At 40.8% G+C, this 21,934-nt stretch overlaps 1 protein-coding gene across 3 annotated transcripts in view; it reads right to left on the bottom strand.

Moving 5' to 3' along the window:
* The window catches only part of nemp1 (nuclear envelope integral membrane protein 1), a 43,179-nt gene extending 21,457 nt beyond the window's left edge, over nt 1-21,722 (bottom strand). For all 3 annotated transcript variants that reach the window (XM_073071322.1, XM_073071324.1, XM_073071323.1), the window contains exons 1-3: nt 21,561-21,722; nt 16,301-16,422; nt 3,030-3,249 (exon numbers count right to left, since the gene is read on the bottom strand). In XM_073071322.1, the coding sequence (XP_072927423.1) occupies nt 3,030-3,249; nt 16,301-16,422; nt 21,561-21,711 (493 nt within the window). In that variant the 5' untranslated portion in view covers nt 21,712-21,722. The remainder of the gene's footprint in view (nt 1-3,029; nt 3,250-16,300; nt 16,423-21,560) is intronic.
* Nucleotides 21,723-21,934: the final 212 nt, after the last annotated feature.

Genomic DNA, 21,934 nt, shown 5'->3' with positions numbered 1-21,934 from the left:
GAAGCTAGGAACAGGAAGGGGTCAATAACTCTACTGGGTGTTTTTTTAATATACAGACCACCCAATAGTAACAGGGACATTGAGGAGCAGATAGGGAGACAGATTCTGGAAAGGAATAATAATAACAGGGTTGTTGTGGTGGGAGATTTTAATTTCCCACATATCGATTGGCATCTTTCCAGAGCAAGGGGTTTAGATGGGGTGGAGTTTGTTAGGTGTGTTCAGGAAGGTTTCTTGACACAATATGTCGATAAGCCTACAAGAGGAGAGGCTGTACTTGATCTGGTATTGGGAAATGAACCTGGTCAGGTGTCAGATCTGTCATTGGGAGAGCATTTTGGAGATAGTGATCATAATTCTATCTCCTTTACCATAGCATTGGAGAGAGATAGGAACAGACAAGTTAGGAAAGTGTTTAATTGAAGTAAGGGGAAATATGAGGCTATCAGGCAGGAACTTAGAAGCATAAATTGGGAACAGATGTCCTCAGGAAAATGTACGGAAGAAATGCGGCATATGTTCAGGGGATATTTGTGTGGTATTTGTATTAAATAGGTCCATTCCAATAAGACAGGGAAAGGATGGTAGGGTATAGGAACCGTGGTGTACAAAGACTGTTGGAAATCTGGTCAAAAAGAAAAGAGCTTATGAAAGGTTCAAAAAACTAGGCAATGATAGAGATCTAGAAGATTATAAAACGAGCAGAAAGGAGCTTAAGAATGAAATTAGGAGAGCCAAAAGGGGCCATGAGAAGGCCTTGGTGAACAGGATTAAGGAAAACTCCAAGGCATTCTACAAGTACGTGAAGAGCAAGAGGATAACACTTGAGAGAATAGGTGAGAATAGGACCTATCGAGTGTGACAGTGGAAAAGTGTGCATGGAACAGGAGGATGTAGCAGAGATACTTAATGAATACTTTGCTTCAGTAGTCACTACAGAAAAGGATCTTGGCAACTGTAGGGATGACTTACAGCAGACTGAAAAGCTTGAGCATGTAAATATTAAGGAAGAGAATGTGCTGGAGCTTTTGGAAAGCATCAAGTTGGATAAGTCACCAGGACCGGACGAGATGTACCCCAGGCTACTGTGGGAGGTGAGGGAGGAGATTGCTGAGCCTCTGGCGATGAGCTTTGCATCATCAATTGGGACAGGAGAGGTTCCGGAGGATTGGAGGATTGCAGATGTCATTCCTTTATTCAAGAAAGGGAGTAGAGATAGCCCAGGAAATTATAGACCAGTGAGTCTTACTTCAGCGGTTGGTAAGTTGATGGAGAATTTATGAACATTTGGAGTGGCATGATTAGGAATAGTCAGCATGGCTTTTTCAAGGGCAAGTCGTGCCTTACGAGCCTGACTGAATTTTTTGAGGATGTGACTAAACGTATTGATGAAGGAAGAGCAGTAGATGTAGTGTATATGGATTTCAGCAAGGCATTTGACAAGGTATCCCATGCAAGGCTTATTGAGAAAGTAAGGAGGCATGGGATCCAAGGGGACATTGCTTTGTGGATCCAGAACTGGGTTGCCCACAGAAGGCAAAGAGTAGTTGTAAACGGGTCATATTCTGCATGGAGGTCAGTGACCAGTGGTGTGCCTTAGGGATCTGTTCTGGGACACCTAATCTTTGTGATTTTTATAAATGACCTGGATAGGAAGTGGAGGGGTGGGTTAGTAAATTTGCTGATGACACAAAGATTGGGGTGTCGTGGATAGTGTGGAGGGTTGTCAGAGGTTACAGCGGGACATTGATAAGATACAAAATTGGGCTAAGAAGTGGCAGATGGAGTTCAACCCAGATAAGTGTGAAGTGGTTCATTTTGGTAGGTCAAATTTGAAGACAGAATATAGTATAAATGGTAAGACTCTTGGTCGTGTGGAGGATCAGAGAGATCTTGGGATCTGCATCCATAGGACACTCAAAGCTGCTGCACAGGTTGACGGTGTTGTCAATGTATAGTGTGTTGTCAATGTATAGTGTGTTGGCATTCATCAACTGTGGGATTGAGTTCAAGAGCCATGAGATAACATTACAGCTATACAAGACCTTGATTAAACCCCACTTGGAGAACTGTGTTCAGTTCTGGTCACCTCACTACAGGAAGGATGTGGAAACCATAGAAAGAGTGTAGAGGAGATTTACAAGGATGTTGCCTGGATTGGGGAGCATGCCTTTGAGAATAGGTTGAGTGAACTCAGCCTTTTCTCCTTGGAGAGACGAGAGGATGAGAGGTGACCTAATAGAAGTGTATAAGATGATGAGAGGCATTGATCGTGTGGATAGTCAGAGGCTTTTTCCCAGGGCTGAAATGGCTAGCACGAGAGGGCGCAGGTTTAAAGTACTTGGAAATAGGTACAGAGGTGTCAGGGGTAAGTTTTTTAAAAAATGCAGAGAGTGGTGAGTATGTGGAATGAGCTGCTAGCAACAGTGGTGTAGGCAGAGACGATAGGGTCTTAAAAGAGACTCCTGGATAGGTACAGGGAGCTTAGCAAAATAGAGTGCTATGGGTAACCCTAGGCAATTTCTAAGGTAAGGACATGTTCAGCACAGCTTTGTGGATCGAAGGGCCTGTATTGTGCTGTAGGTTTTCTATGTTTCTATATTTGTCCCAATCACAATGCCAATCTAAACTAAACCCACCTGCCTGAAGGTGCCCTCAATCCTTCTATTACCTGCCTGCTTATGAAAGCAACAATTTTGCCCAGTCACCAGAATTACATACTTCAGAGTAAACATTTCACTGCACACTTGGATAAGACTTAAGTCTGAGCTATGAAAAAAAATCAGAACAATTGAAAAGATGTGGGCTCTGTTCATAATAAACTCCTTATAAGAGCCAGTGGCAAAGCACATAATGAGGAAATACTCTGTACGTTGGGGAAAATGTCTGAAAAATGACAAGCAAGCTTAAGAAAAGTTCCATTTGAGACAAGGAGCCAGCAACACACAATAATGTGAATTTATCCCAACATCATTATCACTGGAAAACATACCATGAATTACAAGAAATCACATTGATCAAAAACTCACGGCGTGTCAACAGGATCTCATAGGGCACAGTATCGCTGCTTGGTTCCACCTTAAAGCAAGTTTTGTTGCTGAACAAATCAACGTTGAGGTAGGTTTCATTCACTTTCTCCTTCAGCAATGATGTTGCCGACTCCATAATCCAGCTCCACACCCCTGGATCTTCCAGCTCCATTTCGTCTACTTGTTTAATTTTAAACTTATCAGAACTATTCACTCGGATCTGAGAAATGAAATTTATGAAAAAAAAAGAAATTGGTAGTGATAATATGGAAAACACATATCCAAACAAGATTATAGGTTATCCCAGCAAGTAGAGATTAGAAACCTGAGATTGAAAAGGTCATGAATATCAGCCAGTCCCCTTAGCACAACTGTAATTGGCCTCAGCTAACATTGGCATAACTGCAATCTCGGTGCCTCTCTCAGCCTATTTCAGTACACACTGAATCTTCACCAATCCCAGCCCAATTCAACCATGCGTGTTCACTACTTCCTCCCCATTACTGCAGTTGAATAATTCATCTTGGCTCCTCTAAAGCATAACTCCCCAGTTTCAGAACTCAAAGATTGACTACAGTCGGCCCTCCATATCCATGAATTCAACCAACCGCCGATCGAAAATATTCGAAAAAAAATTCCAGAAAGTTCCAGAAAGCAAAACTTGAATTTGCCACGCACCAAGCACTACGCTGAATCCACGCAAATGAAGTGATGTGTAGGCATACCCTGTAGTAGCCTCCCACCATTTCACAGATCCTCAGTCTCTCTTCCGCACTCGTTTGATCATTGTTCACCTCACATCTCGTTCATTCGCTACTTGTGTTGTGAGCGAGAGGAAGGAGTTTAAAGCTAATAAGGGATGGCTGGCTAGCTATGTAAAGCGCTACAGCCTCAAGAACTTAAAGATCACGGGAGAATCGGGATCGGCTGATGCCGAGGCAGCATCAGCATTCCCAGAAGAGCTACGATGGCTCCGTCTGTACTGAACATGTACAGACTTTTTTTTCTTGTCATTATTTCCTAAACAATACAGTATAACAACTATTTACATAGCATTTACATTGTATTAGGTATTATATGTAATCTAGAGATCATTTAAAGTATACTGGAGGATGTGCATAGGTTATATGCAAATACTACGCCATTTTATATAAGGAAATTGAGCATCTGCGGATTTTGGTGTCCGCGGGGGGTCCTGGAACCAATCCCCCATGGATACCGAGCGACAACTGTATTTATTTTAAACAGACAAAAAAAAGGATAATTTTGCAAACAATTAACAGGTCAAAATAGCATCCAAATACTAGCTGTAGCAGAGGTACATAGCAACCTTACAAAGAGAGCAAACAGAAAAGCATAAATTGGGACAGTTACAGTACATGTACATTTGCAAGACTTAATGATATTAAGTTAATAAAGTTTACATAACTCAGAAAGAAATCGATATATCATTTTAGATACTGTTGGAGAGGTTGACCTGAAAGAGGAAGACTACAGCGAACGGGACTCTGGCACTCTGCCCAGTGCCGTGATCAAGAGAGCAAGGAGAAATGCAGTAGTTATAGGGGATTCCATCGTGAGGGGAACAGACAAGAGATTCTGCGAGCTGGACAAGGATACCCGGATGGGGTGTTGCCTCCCTGGTGCCAGGGTGCGGGATATCCCGGATCGGGTCCAGAGTACTCTGAGGAGAGAGAGCAAGCTACCAGAAGTCTTGGCACATGTTGGTACCAATGACATAGACAGAAAAAGAGAGGAGGTCCTGAAGCAAGATAACTGGGAGCTAGGAAGAAAATTGAAAAGCCGGACCTCCAGAGTAATAATCTCAGGATTACTGCCTGAGCCACGTGCTAATGAAGGTAAGAATAGCAGAATTAAGCAGATGAATGTGTGGCTAAGTAACTGGTGCAGGGGGCAGGGCTTCAAATTCTTGGATCATTGGGACCTATTTTGGGGGAGGTATAACCTATACAAAAACGATAGGTTACACCTTAACACAAAGGGTACTAATATCCTGGTGGGATTGTTTAATATAGCTGTTAGGGAGGGTTTAAACTAAGTTGACAGGGGGAAGGAAACCAGGGTGTGAGGGTCGAGGAAGAGGAAGATAAAAATAAGTCAAAGATACTGTGCAGCAAAGATGGCAAGAAGGACAGGCGGGTGAATAGACAGGATAATCTGCTGTGCGATAGAAATATAGCAAAATCAGTAACAGATACTGATCTAAATGTACTTTACTGAAATTCACACAGCATTAGAAATAAAGTGGATAACCTTGTTGTACAGCTACACATTAAAAGATATGACATTGTGGCCATCACTGAGTCATGGCTAAATGATGGATGTGATTGGGAGCTGAATGTCCAAGGATACACAGTGTATAGGAGAGATCGGAAGGTAGGTAATGGGGGTGGCGTGGCCCTGATGGTAAGCAACAATATCAAATCACTAGAAAGAAGGGACATAGGATCAGAAGAGGTAGAATCCTTATGGGTCGAGTTAAGAAATGGCAAGGGTAAAAAGACACTAATAGCAGAAATATACAGGCCTCCAAACAGCAGCCAGGATGTGGACTACAAGTTACAGCTGGAAATAGAAAAAGCATGTCAGAAGGAAAATGTCAAGATAATTATTGGGGATTTTAATATGAAAGTGGATTGGGGAAAGTCAGGAAGGTATTGGATCTCAGGAGAGGGAGTTTGTAGAATGCCTACGGGATGACTTTTTGGAGCAGCTGGTCCATAAGCCCACCAGGGGGATTGGCTGTTTTGGATTGGGTGCCGTGTAATGAACTTGAGGCGATTAGGGAGCTAGAGGTAATGGAACCCCTTGGAAGTAGTGATCATAATATGATTGAGTTCAGTTTCAAATTTGAAAAGGAGAAGCTGGTATCAGGTGTATCGATATTTCAGTGGAACAAAGGAAATTACAGTGGTATGAGAGAGGAACTGGCCCAAGTTCATTAGAAAAGAAAGCTAGATGGAGGGACGGTAGAGCAGAATTGGATGAAATTCCTACAAGAAATAAGGAAAGTGCAGGAAAAATATATTCCAAGAAAAAAGAAAATCATGAATGGAAAAATGGCACAAATGTGGCTAACGAGAGAGGTTAAGGCTAAAATAAAAGCAAAAGAGACGGCGTACAAGGAAGCAAAAATTAGTGGGAAAACTAAGGACTGGACGACTTTTAAAAACTTACAGAAGGAAACTAAGAAAGTCATTAGGGAAGTAAAGATGAATTATGAAAGTAAGTTGGCAATTAACATAAAAAAGGATACTAAGATTTTTTAAATATATGAAGAGTAAAAGAGTGACACGGGTAGATATAGGACTGATTAAAAATGATGCTGGAGAAATTATAATGGGTAACAAAGATATGGTAGAGGAATTAAATGATTATTTTGCATCAGTCTTCACAGTGGAAGACATTAGCAACATACCTGATAGCCAGAGGTCTCAGGGAATAGAATTAGGTACAGTCAAGATTATTAGAGAGAAAGTGCTTGGGAAGCTAAATGGACTAAGGATAGATGTCTCCCAGACCGGATGAGGTGCACCCACAGGTTCTGAAGGAGGTGGCTTTGGAGATTGTGGAGGCATTGGAAATGATCTTCCAGGAATCAATAGACTCTGGCATGGTTCCAGAGGACTGGAAGGTTGCAAATGTAGTTCCGCTGTTTAAGAAAGGAGGGAGGCAGCAAAAAGAAAATTGCAGACCTATTAGTCTGACATAGGTAGTTGGAAAGCTATTGGAGTCAATCCTCAAGGACAAGGTTATGAAATACCTCAAGGTGCACGACAAGATAGGCCAAATCCAGCATGGTTTCATGAAGAGATGATCCTGCCTCACCAACCTATTGGAATTTTTTGAGGTAATCTCAAATAAGATTGACAAGGGAGAGGCTGTGGATGTTTTGTATTTGGATTTTCAAAAGGCCTTCGATAAGATTCCGCATAAGGGACTGCTTAATAAGATGAGAGCCCATGGAATTACAGGAAAGATATTGGAATGGGTGGAGCATTGGCTGATAGGCAGAAAGCAAAGGGTGGGAATAAAGGGATCCTATTCTGGTTGGTTGCCAGTTACTAGTGGTGTTCCACAGGGGTCAGTGTTGGGGCCACTTCTTTTTACACTGTATATCGATGATTTAGATTCTGGATTAAATGTTTTTTTTGGCTAAGTTTGCGGATGACACCAAGATAGGTGGAGGAGCAGGAAGTGTTGAAGAAACGGAAAGGTTGCAGAGAGACTTGGTCAGTTTAGGAGAGTGGGCAAAGAAATGGCAGATGAGATACAATGTTGAGAAAGGTACAGTTGTATATTTTGGAAGAAGAAATAATTAGGCAGATTATTATTTAGATGGGGAGAAAATTCAAAAATCGGAAGTGCAAAGGGACTTGGGGGTCCTCGTGCAGGATACCCTAAAGGTTAACCACCAGGTTGGATCGGCAGTAAGGAAAGCGAATGCTATGTTGGCATTCATTTCAAGAGGAATAGTGTATAAGAGTAAGGAGGTGTTATTGAGGCTCTATGGGGCACTGGTGAGACCTCATTTGGAATACTATATGCAGTTTTGGGCCCCCTATCTTAGAAGGGATGTACTGTTGTTGGAGAGATTCAGAGAAAATTTATGAGGATGATTCCCAGAATGCAGGGGCTAACATATGAGGAGCGTTTGTCGGCTCTTGGACTGTATTCATTAAAGTATAGAAGAATAGGAGGGGATCTCTTAGAAACATTTTGAATGTTGAAAGGGTTGGACAGAGTAGATATGGAAAGGCTGTTTCCCTTGGTGGTTGAGTCCAGGATAAGGGGCCACACTCTTAGAATTAAAGGGTACCCATTTAAAACAGATGAGGAGAAATTTTTTTAGCCAGAGGGTCATGGATTTATGGAATTCATTGCCACATACAGCTGTGGAGGCCCGATCATTGAGGGTGTTTGAGGAGGAGATTGATAGGTATCTAATTAGTCAGGGTCTCAAGGGATATGGGGAAAAAGCTGGACATTGGAACTAGATGGGAGAATAGTTTAGCTCATGGTGGGGTGGCAGAGCAGGCTTGATGGGCCGAATGGCCTACTTCTGCTCCTTTGTCTTGTGATAATCTTGTGACATAAGTCTCTTCACCTGCTGATTACAAGGTGCTGAGTGTTATCACCTTGGCTCACCAAGAACACAGTCCATATAAATCTGTAACCAGTGTTACAAAAAACATGCTTGTGGTGGATGGCCAAGAGTAGTAGCTGTAAAAAGCAGCAGGTCTGTTCTGAAGTTCTCACTCCCTGCCACCGTACATTGCTGTAACACCAATAGCACAGCAAAGGTCAGAAGATCCAAGAACACTACCACACACTTAAATTATAATGTGTGTGTTACTGGCTACAGGTGGCTGGAACATGTTTAAAGTAGCACTGTGGGAATACGTTGGGGATTTGAGTATTGATGGCTCAATTCAATTTCCAGGGCTTTAACAAGACCACAGCTGGAGTATTGTATACACTTCTGGTCTCCTCACGTAAAGAAATGATACTGAGAATGCAAAGAATCATCAAACTGCCTTCAGATTGGCAGGTTTGCCAAGTGAGGGGAGACTGCACAGACTTGACCTGCATTGCTAATGGTTTAAAAAGGATATCTTATAAAAACTCGCAGTGTGGATAGTTCCCCTAGCTGAGGAATTTCATGATGTATATTGTATACATTTCTCTAACATTAAATGTGCCCAAGATCTTAAGGCACAAACTAACGGAGATGGGAGTAGACTCTCACATGGTGGATTGGATAGTGGACTACTTGACAGATAGACCTCAGTATGTGCGGTTGGGAGACTGTAGGTCTGACACGGTGGTAAGCAGCACAGGGGCGCCGCAGGGAACCGTACTCTCTCCAGTCCTGTTCACCCTGTACACATCAGACTTCCAATATAACTCGGAGTCCTGCCATGTGCAAAAGTTCGCTGATGACACGGCCATAGTGGGGTGTGTCAGGAATGGACAGGAGGAGGAGTATAGGAAACTGATACAGGACTTTGTGATATGGTGCAACTCAAACTACCTGCGTCTCAATATCACCAAGACCAAGGAGATGGTGGTGGACTTTAGGAGATCTAGGCCTCATATGGAGCCAGTGATCATTAATGGAGAATGTGTGGAGCAGGTTAAGACCTACAAGTATCTGGGAGTACAGTTAGACGAGAAGCTAGACTGGACTGCCAACACAGATGCCTTGTGCAGGAAGACACAGAGTCGACTGTACTTCCTAAGAAGGTTGGCGTCATTCAATGTCTGTAGCGAGATGCTGAAGATGTTCTATAGGTCAGTTGTGGAGAGCGCCCTCTTCTTTGTGGTGGCGTGTTGGGGAGGAAGCATTAAGAAGAGGGACGCCTCACGTCTTAATAAGCTGGTAAGGAAGGCGGGCTCTGTCGTGGGCAAAGTACTGGAGAGTTTAACATCGGTAGCTGTGCGAAGGGCGCTGAGTAGGCTACGGTCAATTATGGATAACTCTGAACATCCTCTACATAGCACCATCCAGAGACAGAGAAGCAGTTTCAGCGACAGGTTACTATTGATGCAATGCTCCTCAGACAGGATGAAGAGGTCAATACTCCCCAATGCCATTAGGCTTTACAATTCTACCGCCAGGACTTAAGAACTTTTTAAAAGCTATTATTAATGCTTTTTGAGATAGTGATTTAGATGCAGATCATATTTTTTTACTGAGTTAAGTATTGTATGTAATTAGTTTTGCTACAACAAGTGTATGGGACATTGGAAAAAAGTTGAATTTCCCCATGGGGATGAATAAAGTATCTATCTATCTATCTATTGAAACCTATTGAATCTAGAACCAGGATCACAATCTCAAAATAGGTAGACCATATAGGACTGAGAGAAAAAAAAATCTCCATTTAATGGGTGGCAAATTTCAGGAATTCTCTCATCTGGAGTGCTGTGGAGACTCAGTCACTGACTTCATTCACAAAAGGGATCAATAGATTTCTGAGCAATAAGGAAATCATGGTACGAGTGTAGTGAAGATACTCATTATCTTGACAAATGGCATGACTAGATCAAACGTCCCAAGTTTTGTGTATTATGTTGTATAATGCAAAGCAACTTGGTAGCTTGTATGTACAGTGGTGCTAGAAAGTTTGTGAGCCCTGGAGAATTTTCTCTATTTCTGCATAAATATGACCTAAAATGGGATCAAATCTTCATGCAAGTCCTAAAACTAGATAAAGAGAGCCCAATTAAATAAATAACACAGAAACATTATACTTGTTCATTTACTTATTGAGAAAAATGATCCAATATTATATGTATTTGTTGGAATAGAAAAAGTCTGTGAACCTCTGGGGTAATGCCTTCTACAAAAGCTTTTTGGAGCCAGGTGTTCCAATCAATGAGATGAGATTGGAGGTGTGGGTTGTAGAGGTGCTCTGTCCTATTTATATATAAAAATAAAGACACACAAAGTCACGTTACTGACCAAGCCTGCTCTTCTCAAGAAAGATCTGTTTATCAGCACCATGCCTCGATCAAAACAACTTTCAGAGGACCTTAGAAGAATTGTAGAGATGCATGAAGCTGGAAAAGCCTACAAAAGCATTTCTAAATACCAGAGTGTTTATCAGACCACAGTAAGAGAAATTGTCTACAAATGGAGGAACCTCAGTACTGTTGTTACTCTCCCTAGGAGTGGGTATCCTGCAAAGATCACACCAAGAGCACGACATGTAATGCTGAAGGAGATGAAAAAGAACCCAAGAGTAACAACAAAAGACCTGCAGAAACCTCTAGAACTTGATAAAGTCTTGGCTCATGTGTCCACTATAAGAAAAACACTGAACAACAATGGTGTTCATGGAAAGATACCACGGAGGAAACCACTGCTCCTCAAAGAAAAAATGCTGCACATCCCAAATTTGCAAAAGACCACCTGGATGTTCTATAATGCTTCTGGGATGATGTCCTGTGGACAAGTGAGACAAAAGTTGACCTTTTTGGCAGAAATGTACATCACTATGTTTGGAGGGAAAAGGGCACTGCACACCAACACCAAAACCTCATCTCAACTGTGAAGCATGGTGGAAGGAACATGATGGTTTGGGGCTGCTTTGCTGCCTCAGGGCCTGGACAGCTTGCAGTCGTTGAGGAAACAATGAATTCAAAATTGTATTCAGACATTTTACAGGAGAATGTCAGGGTAACAGTCCGTCACCTGAAGCTTAATGGAAGTTGGATAATGCAACAAGACAATGATCCGAAAGATAAGAGAAAAACAACAGAATGGTTTAAAAAGAACAAAATTTGTGTTTAGTAATGTCCTGGCCTTAATCCTGGAGAAATGTTGTGGAAGGACCTGAAGCAAGCAGTTCATGCAAGAAAGCCCACCAACATCCCAGAGTTGAAGCAGTTTTGTAAGGAGGAATGGCCTAAAATTCCTCCAAGCCAATGTGCAGGATTGATTAACAGTTACCAGAAACGTCTGGTTGAAATTATTGCTATACAAAGGCATCACACCAGTTCCTGAAAGCAAAGGTTCACATTTATTTTCCAACAAATACATGTAGTTTTGGATCATTTTCTCAATAAATAAATGAACAAGTATAATTTTTTTTGTGTTATTTATTTAATTGAGTTCTCTTTATCTAGTTTTAGGACTTACATGAAAATCTGATCACATTTTAGGTCATATGCAGAAATAGAGAAAATCCTACAAGGTTCATAAACTCTCTAGCACCACTGTAGTTTTCAAAAAATATAAGCATGCATTTAAGGTTTTGCACATATAGTTTGCATGTTTTAAAAGTCACAGGATGTGGGTATTGTTGGAAGGATGGCATTTATTACCACTAATTGGCATGGGCAAGGAGGTGTTGCCCCCTTGAGCTGCTGCAATATGTTTGGTAAAGCAACTGCTGGTAAAAGGGAAGAAACTTTCAGAATCATTTACTGAATCAGAATCAAGTTTAATATTACTGGAATATGTGACAAAGTCAGTTGTTTTGTGGCAGCAGTACTTTGTAATAAATAAATCTATAGATAGATATAGATATAAAATTAAATAACTTGTGAGAAAAGAGCAAAAAAAAGAAAAACAAGTGAGGTAGTGTACATGGGCTCAATGTCCATTCAAATATCTGATGGTAGAGGGGAAGAAGCTGTTCCTAAAATGTTAACTGTGTGCCTTCAGGCTACTGTATGACCTCTTCAATGGTAGCAATGAGAAGAGGGCATGTCCTGGATGATGGGGGTCCTTAACTACGGATACTGTCTTTTTGAAGCATCACCTTTTGAAGGGGTCCTTGATGTTGGGGAGGCTAGTGCCCATAATGTAGCTGGCTGAGTTTACAACTTCCTGCAGCATTTTCCAATCCTGTGCAGTGGCCCCTCCATACCAGACGATAATGCAACCATTAGAATGCTCTTCACGGCACATCTGTAGAAATTTGCAGAAGTCTTTGGTGACATACCAAGTCTCCTCAAACTCTTAATGAAATATAGCCACTATCAAGCCTTCTTTGTAATTGCATCAATCTGTTGGACCTAGGATAGATCTTCAGAGATGTTGACACCCAGGAACTTGAAACTGCTCACCCTTTCCACTGCTGATCCCCCAATGAGGACTACTGTGTGTTCCCCTGACTTCCCCTTATTGATATCCACAATATCCACAATCAATTTCTTGGTCTTACTAACATTGAGTGTATGGTTGTTGCTGCAACAGCTGATCTGTCTTGCTCCTGTATACTTCCTCATCTGCCAGCAATATCATCGGCAATTTTTTAAGATGGTATTTGAGCTGTGTCTACTCACACAGTCGTGAGTGTAGAGAGAGTAGAGCAGTGGGCTAAGCACACATCCTTGAGGTGCACCAGTGTTTATTGTCAGCGAGGAGATGTTATTTATGATCTGTTGTGACTGCTGTCTCCTGGTGAGAAATTCAAGGATCCAGTTGCAGAGGGTGGTATAGAGACACACATTTTGTTGATTAATGCTGAGGGTATGATTGTGTGAATGCCGAGCTCTAATCAATAAACACCAGCCATTATCCAGGTGATCCAAGGCCAAGTGGAAAGCCACCAAAATTACGTCTGCTGTTGACTTATTGTGGCAATGGACAAATTGCAGCATGTCCAGGTCCTTGCCTAGGCAGAAGTTGATTCTGGGAATGACCAACCTCTGAAAGCATTTCATCACAGCAGATGCCCCAGGAGTTTAAACCCAGCAATAATAAAGGAATGACCAATAAATTTTCAGGATACCAAGACTTGCAGAGAGCCTTTGAGACACAGTACCAGCTGCAGACTAGTCAGGTGCTGTTGAAGAAGCTGTAGCAAGTTACTGTGGTATATCTTGCAGAGGGTACACACCAAAGCCATGATACATCAGCAGTGAAGAGCCTAAAGCATTTAGCATGGTGAATAGGATGCCGATCAAGTAGACCACCAGGACTGTTTTATGCAGAATTGTACTTACACTAAACACAGGATAATAGCAGTAGAGCACCTGGCCTCTCAAACCTGCTCCATCATTTAATATGAACTTGGCTGATCTACCCCAGGCCTTAATTCCTATTCTATGCCAATTCCAAGCAGTTCTCAATTCCCTGACCTTTCAAATATTTATCAACCTCCTCTCTAAATACCTCCGGTGATCTAATCTCCCCAACCCCAACGGTGCAGAATTCTACAGATTCACCATGCAAGAAGAAATTCTGATACACCTCAGTTTTATGTGAATGCTTTCTTATATTTGAGCCATGTTCCCTCATAAAATAATTTGTTTCAATAAGATCACACCTCATTCTTCCAAATTCCGATAAATACAGATCCAATCACTTTAGCTGCACATAATACAACTTTCTCATCCTGAAATACAAATATATACAGTACTCTAGATATGGCCTCATAAACTCCCTGTACAATTGCAACAAATTTCTCTATTTTTAAACTCCAACTCCCATTCCAATAAAGGTCAATATGCCATTTGACTTCAAATACTTGCTCGCTTTTTTTGAGTTTCAATCACAACACCTAGATCCCTTTCTACTGCACTCATCTACAGTCTCTCCATTTATAGCTAGTCTTCCCTTTAACAAATGGGGAGTAACCCACCACACTCCCAATCTGTGCCTTGTATGTGGGGAGAAAAAAAATTTGTAGTGCAAAGGTGATTCACCTGCTACAGGATAGCCATCCAGCCTCTGACCCGCCTTTAGTCACAATATTTATGGGGCTGTTCCAATTAATTCTTTTTGTTATTCCTTTTTGCAAAACTTTTGTGTCATGATTTGTCTTGCTTATTTTATCATTTGCATTACATTTAAACATACCTCCTTCAGAGGGCGGCAGATATGAAATCATAAAGGCTACAAGTTTTAACTGGCTCCTACTACCTCTCACTATCCTCGGCCTTCCCATAAGCTTATGTCACATTCCCCTTAAAAATTCTCTCAAGCAGGTCCAAGTCACCAGCACTGTTATTCTCCATCACCATTTGCCAGGTAGCAATATTCACAGAATCACAATAGTAACACCTCAAAAGGAGTCCCTTCATGCTGTTGAGTCAGTACTGGTTCTATGCAAGAGTAATCCAGCTACTTCCATTCCACTGCACTCCCCCCATAGTCCTGAATCCTCTCAAATACTTATTCAACTCCCTTGAATGATACAATTGAATATGTGTTCACTACTATGCCCAGCAGTGCATCTAGACCCTCAATTCTTGTTGTGTAATTTTCCCCTCATCACTTTTCAGCGGCATGGTAGTATGGCAGTTAGCATAATCGCTTCATAGTGCGAGCGATTACCGTTCAGGGTTCGATTCCTAGCACTGTCTGTAAGGAGTATGCACATCCTCCCAGTGACCTCGTGGGTTTCCTCCATGTGCTTCAGTTTACTCCCACATTCCAAAGTCATATCGCTTAGGGTTAGTAAGCTGTGAGCATGCTATGGTGCTGGAAGCATGGAGACACCTGTGGGCTGCCCCCAGCTATATCCTTCGAATGTGCTGATTGTTGATGCAAACGATGTATATGTATATGTGACAAGTAAAACTAATCGTTTGGTGCTTTTGCCAGTCACCTTCATTGTATGCCCCTTGGTTCTCAACACTTCTATCAATGAGCACAGAGTTCCTCTTTCTTCTCCACTTAATAACCTTCATAATTTTACATTTGTCACCATAAATCTGCCATTTAACCACCCATTCCACCAGCTTGTCTATATTTCCTTGAAGTCCATTGCTATTTCATGAATCATGATGCCTCCTAGTTTTATGTCATCTATTAATCACAAGGACATCGTCAAGAGGTATTGCCTCAAGAAGACAGCATCCATTATTAAGGCTCTCACCAGCCAGGACATGCCCTCTTCTCACTACCATCAGAGAGAGGTACAGGAGCCTGAAGATGCACACTCAACAATTCAGGAACAGCTTCTTCCCCTCAGTCATCAAATTTCTGAACAGTCCATGAACGCTACCTCCTTATTCCTTTTTTCTTTGTGCTATTTATTTTGTATTTAATAGTAATTTTATGTATTTGCACCGTACTGCTGCTGCAAAACAAAAAAACACATAATCCAAGAAAATGACAATAAATCTTATTCTGCTAGTCACCACTCTATTCAGAGACAGAACCAAGATTCCAGCAAAACATTTTACCTTGGTGAACATGACACAAAAGTACTCATTTAGAACCTCAGCCATACCCTTTGTAATTATTCTTTCTGATGTTTGATCGGCCTCCTCTCCTCCTACAATCCTTTTCCTGATCACTTCAGAATATTTTGGATCCCTCTTTATGTTTGCTACCAGACTTTTCTTGTGCTCTCTTATTGCTCAGAATTAATTTTACAAATTTAAAAAGCACAGCTTAGAAAAAAAGTTGTATTTTTTGTGACTAAGGGAAAAACAGGATGAACTATAAATAACCAAAGTAATTTCCCCAATTAAATCTCAGCTGTAAAGGATTAGGAGAATGATTGGGCAGCTTTAAGAGGCTGCTCAGGTACAGTCGAGACGCATTCCTGTAAGTGGAATAGGGAGAGCAACCGAGGTTCCCTGGGTGATAAAGTGTAAAGAGTAGGCTAAAACAGGAAAAAAAGGCATATAACAGACATGAGCTTGACAAGCTGAACTAGATTTGAATACACGTTCTAGAGAAGTGAAAAAGGAAACAAAAGACAAAAACAGGAATAGACTAGCGAATATATCAAATGAAAGGCATATTAACTACAACCGAGTTGGCCTGGAAAGGATCCTACCTGAATGCGTGTCCAAGTCTCTCTCCATCCAGGTAACAAAGTATTTCTAAAGCAAAAGGTTTTCTGTTCAATGAATAACTGGTTTTTCCCTTCGTCAATGTCGATAATATTTTCGCTTCCTTCTGCAAATAAATGTTTCAAGAAATACATAAATTACTAAGTTACTCACCAAATAACCATCTTGACCACTGCGGAAAAAAAATCCTGCAGTTAGTTCCAGGTGGTCAGATGACTACACAAGATCATTGGAACAGCTATGGTGGCCTACAAACTCTTTTCTTTCTTTCTTTTTCAATCTTTTTATTAGTATTAAAAATATTATGATCAAAATACAGTTAATATATTAATAAAGGGATTACAAACATACAAATTCCCATTACACATGAAGGAATACATAAACAATGAATACAGTATAAATAAGTTTTCCCAAAACATGAACCATATAGTATATATATGAACAAGGTAAATCTAGATATTTCATAATATAATATATAAAAAAAGAAAAAGAAAAAAAAATATGCAAAATTACTAACCTACTAATCTAATATCTAAGGGGAAAAAAAGAAAACAAAAAAAGAGAAAAAAAACTAAAGAAAAAGAGAAAAAAAAAAGGGCTGTTTATAGTATCTCACAAGAATACATAAACATCAATGTCGTCAACTCCGATCCTCTCAACATACATACGATTAAAGCTGAAAAAACCAATAAGCTTGGCACAGGGCCATATTACATCATATGAAAATATTGAATAAATGGTTTCCATATCTTTTCAAATTTAATAGAAGTATCAAATACAGCACTTCTAATTTTTTCTAAATTTAGACATATCATAGTTTGAGAAAGCCAATGAAATACCGTGGGAGGATTAATTTCCTTCCAATTCAACAAAATAGATCTTCTAGCCATCAAAGTGAGAAAAGCAATCATTCGACAGGCGGAAGGAGATAAATGGAGTGAGTCCATCATCGGTAAACCAAAAATTGCGGTAATAGGATGGGGTTGTAAATCGATGTTCAGTACCGCAGAGATAATATCAAAAATATCTTTCCAATATTTTTTCAAAAGCGGACATGACCAAAACATATGAGTTAAAGACGCGATTTCTAATTGACATCTGTCACAAATAGGGTTTATATAAGAATAAAAATGAGCTAATTTATCCTTGGACATATGGGCCCTATGTACAACCTTAAATTGTATTAATGAATGTTTGGCACATATAGATGATGTATTAACTAATTGAAGAATTTTATCCCAATTCTCAATAGGAATAATAAGATTGAGCTCTCTTTCCCAATCATTTTTGGTCTTATCAAAGGGCACTGAACGTATCTTCATAATTATATTATAAAGTTTTGATATAAGCCCTTTTTGAAAAGGGTTTAATTCAAACAAACTCTCCAAAATATCTGAAGACACAAAATTTGGAAACGTAGGAAGTACCGTACTTAAAAAATGCCTAACCTGTAAGTATCTAAAAAAAATGAAATCTAGGCAAATTATATTTATTAGATAATTGCTCAAAAGACATAAAACAATTGTCCAAAAATAAGTCGGAAAATCTTAATAAACCCTTCGTTTTCCAAGCCGAAAAAGCTTGATCTATAATTGAGGGATGGAAAAAACAATTAGCTACAATAGGACTATTTAAAACGAATTGAGTCAACCCGAAAAATTTCCGAAATTGAAACCATATACGTAAGGTATATTTAACTATCGGGTTGTCAATTCGTTTCGGCAATTTAGAAAGAGCAAAAGGGAGAGATGAAAACTCTTTTTACTAAGACCTTTCAATAGGAACAGATCAGGTAGGAATAATGCCTGAAGCTTAAGTCACCAAGGGTGACAAAGTCTTCCAATAAACTGTAAAGATTACCTAATACTTCAATACACAGGTTACCACTAGCAAGTATCCCAACTTAAAAACAATGCCAGCATGGATAGACACCAGAAAGCAACAAAGGGATAAAAAGGAAAACACCACTAATTCAACAAATCAGAAACCATGTTACTGCTCAGGTCAGTCAAGATTTGTACAGAGAGAAAAAAATCTCAAGTCAATAATGAGTTCATGCAGTTTAAATAACATGGTTCATGATGGGAAGGCAAACTGCACTAACAAGAGGGGGGAAGAAATAGGGAGATCAATGAACAAAAATAAGAATCAAGGGCAACAGAGGCAAGAAAGAGCAGTGATGCAGTAATGTTGGTTGTGGTGGGGGTGGCCACACAGTCAAAAGGAGCAGTCGGCAGTGAAAAGTGTGTTGATGAAATCTCTAATGACTACAAACAAATGGGCAGTTTGGGGTGGAAAAAGATGTACTTTACCTAAACCTCTCATAATCATATGTACTTCTATCAGGTTACCCCTTTGGCTGGGCTTGTTTTCCCAGGAGCAATTTAATTTCTCCCCACAACTAAGTCCATTAATCCAGACAACATCCTGGTGAATCACTTCTGCACTCTATAGCACAATTACATCCTTGATGACCAAAAGTGCACACAGTACTCTCAAAGTTTAGCTTAACCAGGTTTGTAAAGTTGCAACTTAACATCCCAATTCTTCCATTTTATGCCCCAACACATGAAAATAAGCATGCCACAAAATGCATCACATCACACTTGTCAGGACTAAACTCTATTTGCCAATGCTACGCTTAATTTTTCAACTGATCTATATCCTGCTGTACTCTTGAACAACCTATCCACAACAAACATGTGTCATCTGCATATTTAATAATCATACCACCTAACTTTATATCCTAGTTATTACTATACATCACCATCACAAACAGCAAAGATAACAGCATTGATTCATGTGATACTCGACTAGTTAGTCTTCTAGTCGAAGAAATATCCTTCCACACTACCACCAAGCCAGTTTTGGATCCAATTAACAAGTTCATCTTGGATCCTATGTCAGTTATCCTACCTTGCAGGACTTTTTCAAATGCCTTACTCAAGTACATAGACATCAACTGCTCTACCTTTATCAATCTTCTTAGCTACAGCACCTCTTCAAAAAAAAAAGTCAAATTAGTGAGGCAGGATTTCCCCCATACAAGACTTTTCTGACTATCCCTAATCAGCCTGGTTTTACAAATTAACAAATCCTCATCCTCAGAGTTTTCTCGAATATTTTCCCTACTACTGATAGAAGACTTACCAGCCTGCAATTACCTGCTTTACACCTGCTGCACTTCTAAAATAAAAGAGTGATGCAAGCTCTCTCCCAGCCTTCTGGTACCTTATCTGTGGCTAATGACATTGAAAATATTTACATCAAGACACTAGCAGTCTTCTTCCCTGTTTCAAATAGTATTCTAGGATAGATCTCATCCAATCTTAGGGTTATCAACCCTATGTCTCCAAGACTTCTAACACTTCTTCCATTCCTATATGGTCTAACAATCAACATCTCCCTCCCTTCTTGGTGAATTCAGACAAGCATTTAGGAGCTCAAACACACGCCCTGTCTCTCTGCAGACTACCACTTTATCCCTTACTACACATTTGTTCCTAATATTCTTATAGAGTGCTTAGGAGGTGACAGGTCCCGATGGAGTAACTGGAGGGTTCTCAAAACTGGATGTTCAAAGACATTTTCAATCTCTCACTGCTGCAGTTGGAAGTTTCCACCTGCTTCAGAAGGGCAACAATCATCAGTGCCCAAGAACAGGGTGAGCTACTTAACAACTGTCATCCAGTAGCACTCAGGTCTGCAGTGATGCTTTGAGAGGATGGTTGTGGCTAGAATTAACGCACGGACCTGGACCCACTGCAATTTAGGTTTATGGTGGATGCGATCTCATTAGCTCTGCACATGGCTTTGGATTACCAGGACCTACATCAGGATGCTGTTCATTGACTACAGCTCAGCATTTAACACCATCATTCCTACAGTCCTGATTAAAAAGCTCCATGACCTGGGCCTCTGTACCTCCCTCTGCAATTGGATCCTTGACTTCTTAACCAGAAGACCACAATCTGTGCGGATTGGAAATAACATCTCCACCTCGCTAACAATCAACCCTGGTGCACCTCAGGGGTGTTTGCCTACCCCACTGCTCTACTCTCTCTACACCCATGACTGTGTAGCTAGGCACAGCTCAAATACCATCTATAAATTTGCTGATGACACAACTATCGTTGGCAGAATTTCAGATGGTGACGAGGAGGCGTACAGGAGTGAGATAGATCGGCTAGTTGAGTGGTGTCGCAGCAACAACCTTGCACTCGACATCAGTAAGACCAAAGAGCTGATTGTGAACTTCAGAAAGGCTAAGATGAGGGAACACACACCAGTCCTCATAGAGGGAGCAGAAGTGGAAAGAGTGAACAATTTCAAGTTCCAGTGTGTCAATATCTCTGAAGATCTATCCTAGGCACAACATATCGATGCAGCTACAAAGAAGGCACTATATTTTTTATTAGAGTTTGAGGAGATTTGGTATGTCTCCAAAGACACACACAAATTTATACAGATATACCATGGAGAGCATTCTAACTGGCTGCATCACCATCTGGTGGTGGGGGGGGGGGGGGGAGAAACACTGCACAAGATCAAAATAAGATGCAGAAAGTTGTTAACTTAAGTCAGCACCATCATGGGCATTAGCCCCCATAGTATCCAAGACATCTTCAAGATGTGATGCCTCAAAAAGGCAACATCCATCATTAAGGACCTCCAGCACCCAGGGCATGCCCTTTTCTCATTGCTACCATTAGGTAGAAGGTACAGAAGCCTGAAGGCACACACTCAGCAATTCAGGAACAGCTTCTTCCCCTCTGCCATCCGATTCCTAAATGGACACTAAACTCATGTACACTACCTCAATACTTTTTTTTTATTTTTGCGGTACTTAGGTAACTAGTTAACGTATATTTACTGTATTTCACTTTTTTTTCGCTGCTCTATATTGCATTGTACTGCTGCCGCAAAGACAACTAATTTCACGACATATACTGATGATATTAAACCTGAATCTTAATTCTGAAACCTTAACAGTGGGTGGCTGTTGGTCTATCAAGTTATTACTTATGTCACATTTATTTTAATATCCATACTCTCAGCAGAAAAAGAGGGTGAGTGCCAGGATAATATTTATTATGGGCCAACACCACCTCCCTCCAGGCAGCGGCCAGCCTAGCAGAGGAAGCTCATCGCCCTCACTTTCTAGCTTGCTCCCAGGGAACGGGACCGATACAGAGACCCGAACACCGGCGATGTTGTCACGACACAACCTCACCCTATCCATACCTGCTGTGCAAAATGATGTAGCTAAAAGCAAAAATGCCGCCGAAACCAATAACACATATCGACCTTTCTTCAGGAAAGCGCCAAAAAAATTCATCCCTCCCGCCATGGACGCTACAGGCCTCTCTGACGTTACACAGCAACTGAACTTCATCCCATCGTCGCTCTCTCCGCTGATTGACAGACTCGCCCACCAATCCACTTGCTTCTAAATGGCCAAGTATCCAACCAACCAACCAACGTAGAACAGAGGCGAGACTTCCTTCTGCCAACGTAGAATCGATGACCTTTCAGTTTTCAGCTCGATGGGATTGCGTGACAGGAACAGCTGGAAGCAGTTTTAAAAGGGCAGAAAAGAAACGTAATGTCGTTGATTT

This window comes from Hemitrygon akajei, chromosome 18 (assembly GCF_048418815.1).
Source record: "Hemitrygon akajei chromosome 18, sHemAka1.3, whole genome shotgun sequence".
Classification (NCBI taxonomy): domain Eukaryota; kingdom Metazoa; phylum Chordata; class Chondrichthyes; order Myliobatiformes; family Dasyatidae; genus Hemitrygon; species Hemitrygon akajei.
The sequence above is the reverse complement of the archived record's forward strand: the minus strand, read 5'-3'. Positions and strand labels throughout refer to the sequence as shown.